Genomic DNA, 10,377 nt, shown 5'->3' with positions numbered 1-10,377 from the left:
TATCTGGAAAGGAAATCAACATAACAATTCCATTGAAAATAGGTAAAAAGAATAAATTTAACCAAGGAGGTGAAAGACTTTTATGCTGAGAACTGCCTAACACTGATGAATGAAAAAAAGACACAGGGCCAGGCGCAGTGGCTCACACCTATAATCCTAGCACTCTGGGGGACCAAGGCAGGCAGATCTTTTGAGCTCAGAAGTTCAAGACCAGCCTGAGCAAGAGCGAGACCCCGTCTCTACTAAAAATAGACAGAAATTAGCTGAACAACTAAAAATACATAGAAAAAAATTAGCCAGGCATGGTGGTGCATGCCTGTAGCCCTCAGCTACCTGGGAGGCTGTGGCAGAGGATTGCTTGAGCCTAGGAGTTTGAGGTTGCTGTGAGCCAGGCTGACGCCATGGCACTCTAGCCTGGACAACAGAGTGAGACTCTGTCTCAAAAAAAAAAAAAAAAAAGACACAAATAAATGGAAAGATAGCCTGTGCTCATGGATTGGAAGAATTACTAAAAGAATTACTACACTACCCAAAGCAATCTGCAGATTCAGTGCAATCGCTATCGAAATCCAATGGCATTTTTCATAGAAATAGGAAAAATCCAACATTTCATATGGGTCCACCCCCAAATAAGCCGTGATCCTCAGACAGAACAAGGTTGAAAGCATCCCACAGTGTACATAACCCTCGTATACTGTTGATGAGAATGTAATTTTTTTTTTTTTTAGACAGTCTCACTCTGTTGCCCAGGCTAGAGTGAGTGCCATGGCGTCAGCCTAGCTCACAGCAACCTCAAACTCCTGGGCTAGAGAGATCCTACTGCCTCAGCCTCCCGAGTAGCTGGGACTACAGGCATGCACCACCGTGCTCGGCAAAATTTTTCTATATCTATTAGTCGGCCAATTAATTTCTTTCTATTTATAGTAGAGACCAGGTCTCGCCCTTGCTCAGGCTGGTCTCCAACTCCTGACCTTGAGCGATCCACCCGCCTTGGCCTCCCAGAGTGCTAGGATTACAGGCGTGAGCCATCGCGCCTGGGGGAATGTAAATTAATACAGCCATTAGGGAAAACTGTATGGCAGTTCCTCAAAACATTAAAAATAGAACTACCATACGATTCAGCAATCCCACTTCTGGGTGTATTTCCCAAAGAAATGCAATCACTATCTCAAAGAGGTATACGCACTCCCATGTTCATTGCAGCATTATTCACAATAGCCAAGATATGGAAACAACCTAAACATCCACACACACACACACACACCCCAGAATATCATTTAGCCTTAAAAAAGGAAATTCTGCCGTTTCCAACATGGATGAACCTGGAGGACATTATGCTGTGAAATACGTCAGTCACAGAAAGACAAATACTGCACAGGTTGGGCACAGTGGCTCACGCCTGTAATCCTAGCACTCTGGGAGGCCGAGGCAGGCGGATTGCTCGAGGTCAGGAGTTTGAAACCAGCCTGAGCAAGAGGGAGACTCCATCTCTACTATAAATAGAAAGAAATTAATTGGCCAACTTATATAGAAAAAATTAACCGGGCATGGTGGCGCATGTCTGTAGTCTCAGCTACTCAGGAGGCTGAGGCAGGAGGATCGCTTGAACCCAGGAGTTTGAGGTTGCTGTGAGCTAAGCTGACGCCACGGCACTCACTCTAGCCTGGGCAACAAAGTGAGACCTTGTCTCAAAAAAAAAAAAAATACTGCACAAATTCCACTTATACGTGGAATCTACACATGTCAAATTCATAAAAATGGAATACAGTGGTGGTTAGTAGGGTCTGGGGGAAATGTTGGTCAAAGAGTACAAACTTTCAGTTATAAGATGAATCAGTTCTAGAGATCCAATCAATGCATAGGATAGCGACTACAGTTAATAATACTGCACCATATACCTGAAATTTGCTGAGTAGATCATGTGTTCTTACCACATACACAAAAAGGGTAACTATGTGAGGTGATGGATGTGTTAATAATTAGCTTGACTGTGGTAATCTTTTCAAATGTGTATAATGATCAAACATCCTGTTATATGCCTTAAATATACATTATTTTTGTCAATCACACCTCAAAACAGCTGTGGGAAAAATTAAAACAAAAAAATATTCTGCCAAAAAATGACTATCAAGAAAAGACTTGCTGGCCAGGCGCGGTGCCTCACGCCTGTAATCCTAGCTCTCTGGGAGGCTGAGGCGGGCGGATTGCTCAAGGTCAGGAGTTCAAAACCAGCCTGAGGAAGAGCGAGACCCCGTCTCTACTATAAATAGAAAGAAATGAATTGGCCAACTGATATATATATATATAAAAAATTAGCCGGGCATGGTGGCGCATGCCTGTAGTCCCAGCTACTTGGGAGGCTGAGGCAGAAGGATCGCTCGAGCCCAGGAGTTTGAGGTTGCTGTGAGCTAGGCTGACGCCACGGCACTCACTCTAGCCTGGACAACAAAGCGAGACTCTGTCTCAAAAAAAAAAAAAAAAGACTTGCTAAAAAAGCTTGAGGTATAGAGGCATTAATTGATTTTACAATGTGAATATTGACAGATGTACTGTTAAACATTTAAAAAATGTTTCCATATATCTGCTGAACTATCAAGGAAAAAAGGAGTCTGCTGAGTGATGAGTAGGTGAAATTGTTTTCTGAAGTAGGCACATTCCCTAAGTAAAGGTTTTTGTATGAGTTAAACCTCATTATAGACAAACTAGGGACATCAATACATAAATTGATCTTTTGCTAAGTAGCAAACTCTTACTTTGTTTCACACATTGTGCACGTTGAATATCAATGGAGTCTAAGCCAGTGTACAAATCAACCAGGTCTCATGAACTCCGTGATTTCAATGCAGCAGGTTGCCACTGCAACTCCCACCCTTAAACCACTCTGCTACTCCACTTTTTTCTTTACCCAATGGTTTCTTGAGTAGGTCGTGCCCCTTTATTTTCAGATTGACTCATATGCCAATTTTCCAGCCTTCAGTATAACGTTAGTACATGGATGTAAGTATTAGAAAAATTAACTCAACAGTGTATTAGAAATGTTTATTTAGAATAATGGCACAACTGCTTTTAACCATTTAGAAACCTAAACCTTCCTTATGTATACATATGAACACCCACCCCCCAGAGGATCTAGGGCAGTAAACTGTATGCATATTCTCACTGATCAAAGGTTATGAAAAGCCTCAGGTCAGGTCTTGCCATCAGATTTGGAAATACTTGGAATGCAGCAGGGCAGGGACTCTAGCAGGTTGTCCTGATAAACAGATAAGAATAGTAGGAACACTGGCTACTGTCATCCAACATGCCTTTTTATATACCTGAAATTTTCATAGCAACTTATTTTAAAAAGCTTTTTGAAAGTATTCTACACCTCCACTGAATCCAGAATGTGAGACAGGTGTGGGAGCATTATTAGGGACGTGGCCCAATCCTAACATTTTATATTTAATGTCCTTCACCCCTCTGAGGTGGATACTATAATAGATGCTCACAATGACATATTGTCCTGACCTAATCACAGCCTGCCTGAGGCTGTGATTCAATTTTACACATGTTGAAACTGAGGCAGAAGAATTAAGCCAGGAAACAGGGTCTAAAAAGTGATTTCTATCCAGGCGGGGTAGGAGGGGCAGGGCTTGGGATTTGACAGCCAAATTGAAAACTGGAAGTCAAAATCCAGACATTGAAAGGTGCCTGAGGCACTTTGTGTGAAAAAGATATATTAAGATCTCTGGCCAGCCTGAGCCAACAGTGAGACTCCCGTCTCTACTAAAGCTAGGAAAAGTTAGGCCAGGTATGGTGACTCACTCCTGTAATCCTAGCACTCTGGGAAGCCAAGGCAGGAGGATCATTTGAGCTCAGTAGTTCGAGAGGAACGTGAAGAACAAGACCCTGTCTCTACTAAAAATAGAAAGAAATTAGCTGGACAACTAAAAATATATATAGAAAAAATTAGCCGGGCATGGTGGTGCATGCCTGTAGTCCCAGCTACTTGGGAGGCTGAGGCAGGATTGCTTGAGCCCAGGAGTTTGAGGTTGCTGTGAGCTAGGCTGATGCCATGGCACTCTAGCCTGGGCCAAGAGCGAAACTGTCTTGAAAAAAAAAAGACAAAAAAAGACTTTTCGTATAGATAAGATCCAGGACTTGCAAATAAAACTTATTGCAGGCCATGTGTTTGGTCTTTGCAGGCCTCGGGATATACATACTCAAGGTACTTTTGAATGTTTGGTGGTTTCTATCCTCAGTGGGTTCTTGGGAATGCAAGTCCATTAGTGGGATACTGGAGACGAACCAAAGCAGGAGACTAAGAAGCACTTTTAAAGGGACTTTGGATCTCAGATCTAGAACTTTGCCGATAGGGACTACGGCACAGTAGAAAACTGTGGGTCCTCTCAGGCACTTTTCCTTTGAGCAAACACATGGCAGACTGGGCCTCCCTGGGATGATTACCACAAAATATCTTCTAAAATGAGCAGAGCATGTTGACAGATGCTATACGTCTGTGAGACTACTTAATCAGACTAAAAAGGGCCATCATCATACTACCTTACCATCCAAGTGACATACCAAAAGACTGAATCCCAACTAAGAGTGCTTTGTCACTCTTTTCAGTATCTTTATATGCCCATTCATTTAACCCCCCAAAGAAAATGTAAAATGCCCATGAGGCTGAAGTTAAATGACTCAACTAAGGTCAAATAGCTGAGAAGTAGCAGAGCCTGGACTTGAATCCTAGAATCTGAGTCGTCTAAGCTCTTAGAACCCTGTTTTCAAATCAGGTCTCTCTCATGTCCCTCACACACAAAGGTGAGTTCAGCACCTCTCCCCAACCTTCATCATTTCAGAGAAAGGCACTACTCTGACAGGGTTTAGCTCATGCCATGGGCAGGTACTGACATTCTAACAACAATCCTGTGAGAACAGTGTCCACCTAATGCTCAGAGAAGCTAAGGAAATCCAAACTCAAACACCGATTAAACAATGGACCAAGAGACCATGTCAGGACGGGCGTGGTGGCTCACGCCTATAATCCTAGCACTCTGGGAGGCTGAGGCGGGAGGATTGTTTGAGCTCAGGAGTTTGAAACCAGCCTGAGTAAGAGGGAGACCCTGTCTCTACTAAAAATAGAAAGAAATTAATTGGCCAACTTAAAATATATATACAAAAAATTAGCCGGGCATGGTGATGCATGCCTGTAGTCCCAGCTACTCGGGAGGCTGAGGCAGAAGGATTGCTTGAGCCCAGGAGTTTGAGGTTGCTGTGAGCCAGGTTGATGCCACAGCACTCTAGCCCAGGCAACAGAGTGAGACTTTCTCAAAGAAAAAAAAAAAAAAGAGACCATGTCAGGCAACCCTTACTCTTTTGACTATCTTTTCCCATCCCCCCCATTTTCCCCAAGCCTCCCTTCTCCTCCTGATCTACCTATATTTTTTATTTGCTAAGGGGGCTGAGTAAGGAAAAAGCACTATCAATGTTTTAAAGTTTCATCTTTTTAATCAGCTTAATGAATGATAACCTAAATACGTGAGACACAACAGAATATTTTTTCTTCCAGTATTTTTTAAAAAATAACATTTACAAACATTTTTAAGAAGCTCTTCTATATAAGGTTGGTTAACTTCAGTTAAAAAAAAAAACCCCAGGCAATCATGTTCCCAATACAGATTTCTCTCAGGTACATTTAGAAACTGTTTTCTAACCACAATAAACATTGTATATGTGTTTTTTGTTTTTAAAATGTCCCTAAAAAACAAAATATCCTAGATAATCACTAATTAAAAGAAAAGCCAGTCTGGCTAAGTTTGCCAGAACCAATAATCCTGAGAGCTCAAACAAAAAACTGGTAAAAGAAAAAATACCCAGACTTTACAAATGTCTCAGAATTTGCCTTTAAATGGGAGAAAAAAATATCTTAAAAAATACACAGAGCTTTCTAAAAGGTCTTTAACAAGCTACCTTGGGAGAGCAATTCAAAAATAGAAGTTGGTGTATTAAAACAGATGTTTCAGTGCAGCTCCAAAAATCTTTATAAATACAGCCATCTGGAAGGGCGATCCTGGATCAGAAGTGTTATTCCTTGTGTCTGAGAACATTAAGAAGGGGGAGAATTGTGATGTCAGGAAGGTACAGAGCAACAACATGCTTACCTCCCACAGCTGATAAAGATGCCAAGGGCTGAGCCATAGGGACACTCCATCTCCTCCATCCCACACAAGAGCAGATTATAGGATTTTAGATCCCTTCCCCCCCAATTGGACTAACTCTGATATGGACCAGAGAGCAAGGGGGATCTAGGAATAGTGTCTGGTGGGCCGGCTGGGTGAGGTACAGGAGGGCAGCAGAAATGCTGAGCAGTCTGGCCAGAAAAGGTAACAGGGACATGACACAGTTTGATAAACAGAAGTCTGCTCAGTACCAATATCCAGTCTCACCTATATTATGTGTGCATGTCTCATCTCAGTTGTCATAATTGTCTCTGTAATTTCCTCCTGAGTAGCGGTCATAACCACCCTGGCTTCTGGAGAAAATGTTTTAGAGAAATGCATCACATACCACTGATAATATTAACAACCATACAAGTCACATCTTATAATATAAACTTTAAATGCATAAAACAGAATATATTAAGTATATGATCATGTAGTAAACACAATTTTGTGGCATACGATTTAAATATTTATAGTATGTTAACTCACACTATGTTAAAGCAACATAGTTACATAATTAACCAATATAGTACAATAACATGCATTATCTACATTATATGACAATACAAGTAATTCATTATACATAATTCAAAATACTAAGTTTCATATCTGTTTTACACACATGCTAGCAACACCAAGGTATGATGCCTGTCAATACCCAGGCATATGAGTTCTTAAGGAGAGAGAAGCAATAGCAGAATTTTCCAGACCTTTCGCTACCTACCTGCCACCATAGTCTCTGGACCGTCCATATCCATATCCATATCCATATCCTCCAGGTCGACTGTCATACCTGCCACTCCCATAACCCTGGTCCCCACCACCTATGGCAGATAAACATTAAAATGGCATTTGTCCACACATAGGCCATTAATAGGTGGCTCTCCCTCTCACCCCATGACCAAACCTACCACTGTACTCACCTCTAGAGTAGCTGCGACCACGCCCATAGGACCCAAAGCCACCTCCTCTGGTTCCCCGGGCAGACTTGCCAGCATGGTCCACACGGATCTGGCGACCATCCAGGGACTAGATGTTGGAGAGAGACACAAGGAGGATGGGTTTGGCCATTAGTCAGGGCAGTGGTGAGGGAAGAGTGGGCATGGGCAGGTAGGCAAAAGAGCCCAGAAATTTCTGCTGGGCACCAAGTTCTGGGTGCCATGTTCCAGAATAAGCTCCTCTGACCAGAATGGCTTCACCAGGAGCTGTAGAATCCCACAAAATGACCTGAATCCACCATGTTTCCCCTGCTACTACTTACATCTTGACTGAACTCAGGCCGAGTTCTCCTCCCCACTCCTCTAAGCTGCCCGACTATTAGGGCTAGATAGACACCTCTCTTGGTTTGAGGCTTCAGAGTCCATCCCAGAAGACTCACGAGGTCCTCTCCGGGCCAGGCCCACAGGTCTGCAGACTCTACTACCTAAGCCCAAGGCAGGTGAACCATCCACAGGTGGCTTCTCGGCCTCATGCAGAACCAGTCGTCGCCTCCCAGGCAGCTCTGTCTGCCGCTGCCCTCCACCCCCTAGAACAGAAGGCAGTCATGCTCCTGTGAGTGGGCACTGCGGGGCTTGGTAGCCACGCTGCCCCTAGCAGACACAGAGGGAAAAACAGAAAGAATGGAGGAAGTCGCAGATGGGGGCAGGGCCCCTCTACAGATAAGAGACCTCACCTCTCCATTCATGGCTCTCATGGCATCTGAGGCATGCTCTGGGTTGGTGAAAGTGATGAAGCCAAAACCCCGGGATCGCTGAGTCTCCCGGTCCTTCACAACGACCACTGAGGAAGGGAGAGGAGATGGAGTAATGTGGATGAGTCACCACCAGAAGGGGAAAGTGGCAAGAAGCTTCCTGAAAAGGGGGTGTGTGGCAGGAGAGAACAGACCTCCCCCACCAATCCTGAAAATTATAGGATTCTTAACTTCTACACCTTGGGCTTAGGAAGGAGAGATTTCAAGTCCTGGAGTCCTGACTTTTCTCTTAATATTCCTTGAAATTCAAAGGTCCCAGACTTCGTTTCACCTCCCCCTGCCATTACAGGTCTGGTCCACGTCTTACCCTCAGAAATAGGTCCGAAGCTGCTGAAGTGGTCTTCCAACGCCTGCTCATCGGTGTTAAAGTTGAGCCCTCCCACAAAGAGCTTCCCTTCTTCAGAGGACATGGCAGCAAATTCGAGTCCTGTGGGAAGAAAACGGAGAAGGGTGGCAAAAATAGTGAGGATAAGAAAGAGGTTGGAAAACTCAGAAAAAAGCGTTAAGGGATAGGGGCGAGAAGCACGGCAAATATACAAAAGAAACAGAATAAAGAGTAACTAAACAGAGACTAAAAAATAAGATCGAAAAGGCGGGAACCTCCGGGGCTGGATCCAGGCGGCCGCCATTTGGGGCCACCATCACGCATGCCCACAACATTCTCTGTCGCCACGCCCGGCATTTCGTGCCACAGCGCAAGCCCAGAACACCCTTGCGTTCCCCCTGCACCCGCAGAAAATGGCGGCGATCACGTGGAATTAAAGAGGGGCAGCAGATTATTTGCTGTCGCCTGGTCACTGTCGCTACCAACGTTGCCAGCTCCGCCCGGCACCCCTAGCAATTCGGTACAGAGCGTGCCAAACTCCTTCAAACCTCCGAGCACCAGGCCCGTCCGCCTCGGAGAAGCCTAAGACTACGTGTCCGCGGCCGTTATTCGCCCCACTCGCGCCCCCACTCACAGCCGGCGCGGCGCACGTGTGTGAGGGGAAGAGCAGCCGCTCTGCAGGGCATACGCTGCTTACCTGGAAATTAAAAAGCAAAACGACCAGAGAAACCGCGAGCACCGACGAGCAGGGAGAACAGGGAGGCTGCAGCGCGGGAAGACGACTGATAAAGCCTACGTAGCGTATACGTCATGGAACGTGCCCCCCTGCGAGCGGCGGCGTGCGTGATGATTGGCTGAGACCGCGGGGGCGGGGCTTCGACGACAGTAAGGGACTGTAGAGCAAAGGCAGGAAAGCTTTCTACACGCTTCCCAGAACGGAGGTAATTTTTGTGCGATAGATATACCCTAACGTAAACCATTCCCCCCAACCAGCCGAGCAGTCTTTGTCCCTTCCGCACAGGAACCTTTTCACTCTCATACTCTTTTCGGTCCCTAACATCACTCTCTCGCTCTTAATGTCCTTTCCCCCATTGGATTTGATCCCCCATGACTTCCTCACCGTCACAGTGTCTTCCTCTAAGTCCCTGCCGACTTAATTACCATCCTCTGATGTCAACCTACTTCACATTCTAGTTCTTTAATCTGGCCAGGCGCAGTGGCTCATGTCTGTAATCCTAGCACTCTAGTGAGGCTGAGGCAGGAGGATTACTTGAACACAGGAGTTCGAGACCAGTCTTAAGAAGAGTGATACATGTCTATTAAAAACAGAAAAATTAGCCGGGCATGGTGGCATATGCCTGTAGTCCCAGCTACTTGGGCGGCTACGGCAGGAGAATCCCTGGAGCTCAGGGGTTTCAGGTTGCTGTGAGCTAGGCATGACATGCCATGGCACTGTACTCAGGGCAACGGAGTGAGACTCTGTCTCAAACACAAGAAATAGTCCTTTAACCTCATATCCCAAAGAGCCCGATATTTTATCCCCCTCTATTGCTGATGTCATCACCCTTCACAGAACAACTTGCATAAGATGGGAATTAATAGTACCTTGAAAGCTTGTTAGATAGGACTACAATCTGCAAAACCATCAGGATCTGAGCCCAAAGCTGTTTATTATGAGAGGAGGTGTCTCTATCATTTTTTCCTAAAATATATTGTTATATTGAAGTTTTCTATTTTTTAGTATCAATTTGAGCACATTTAAATTTTCCCAGAAACTTACGCCTTTCATTTATGTTTTCAAATATAGTAGCTTTTTTTTTTTTTTTTTGAGACAGTTGGGCTAGAGTGCAGTGGCATCATCATAACTGACTACAACTTCAAACTCCTGGGCTGTGTACAACCATGCCTGGCTAATTTTTTTTTCCTACTTTTTGTAGAGATGGGGTCTTACTCTTGCTCAGGCTGGTCTTAAACTCCTGGCCTCAAGCAATCCTCCCACCTTGGCCTCCCACAGTGCTAGGATTACAGGTGTCAGCCAATATGCTGGGCCAGCTTACAATTTTTAACCTCTTTTTGTGCCTGTAATTCTTCTCTTT

At 44.7% G+C, this 10,377-nt stretch overlaps 1 protein-coding gene across 3 annotated transcripts; it reads right to left on the bottom strand.

Moving 5' to 3' along the window:
• Window positions 1-5,473: 5,473 nt before the first annotated feature.
• Window positions 5,474-9,073, bottom strand: RBM3 (RNA binding motif protein 3). Of its 3 annotated transcripts, none has more exons than XM_012738098.3 (7): window positions 8,979-9,073; window positions 8,264-8,383; window positions 7,879-7,985; window positions 7,130-7,235; window positions 6,931-7,030; window positions 6,432-6,517; window positions 5,474-6,082 (listed from the first exon to the last, which is right to left on the bottom strand). In XM_012738098.3, the coding sequence occupies exons 2-6, from the start codon at window positions 8,364-8,366 to the stop codon at window positions 6,457-6,459; spliced, it is 477 nt and encodes a 158-aa protein (XP_012593552.1). In that variant the 5' UTR covers window positions 8,367-8,383; window positions 8,979-9,073; the 3' UTR covers window positions 5,474-6,082; window positions 6,432-6,456. The 3 variants fall into 3 exon arrangements, with proteins under 3 accessions (XP_012593552.1, XP_012593551.1, XP_012593550.1); XM_012738097.3 differs by lacking the exon at window positions 8,979-9,073 and adding an exon at window positions 8,557-8,671 and having other exon boundaries at window positions 6,432-6,514; XM_012738096.3 differs by lacking the exon at window positions 8,979-9,073 and adding an exon at window positions 8,557-8,662.
• Between the last annotated feature and the right edge of the window lie 1,304 nt (window positions 9,074-10,377).

The sequence above is a fragment of the Microcebus murinus genome, chromosome X (genome assembly GCF_040939455.1).
Source record: "Microcebus murinus isolate Inina chromosome X, M.murinus_Inina_mat1.0, whole genome shotgun sequence".
Classification (NCBI taxonomy): domain Eukaryota; kingdom Metazoa; phylum Chordata; class Mammalia; order Primates; family Cheirogaleidae; genus Microcebus; species Microcebus murinus.
This window is presented reverse-complemented; position numbering and strand designations above follow the sequence as displayed.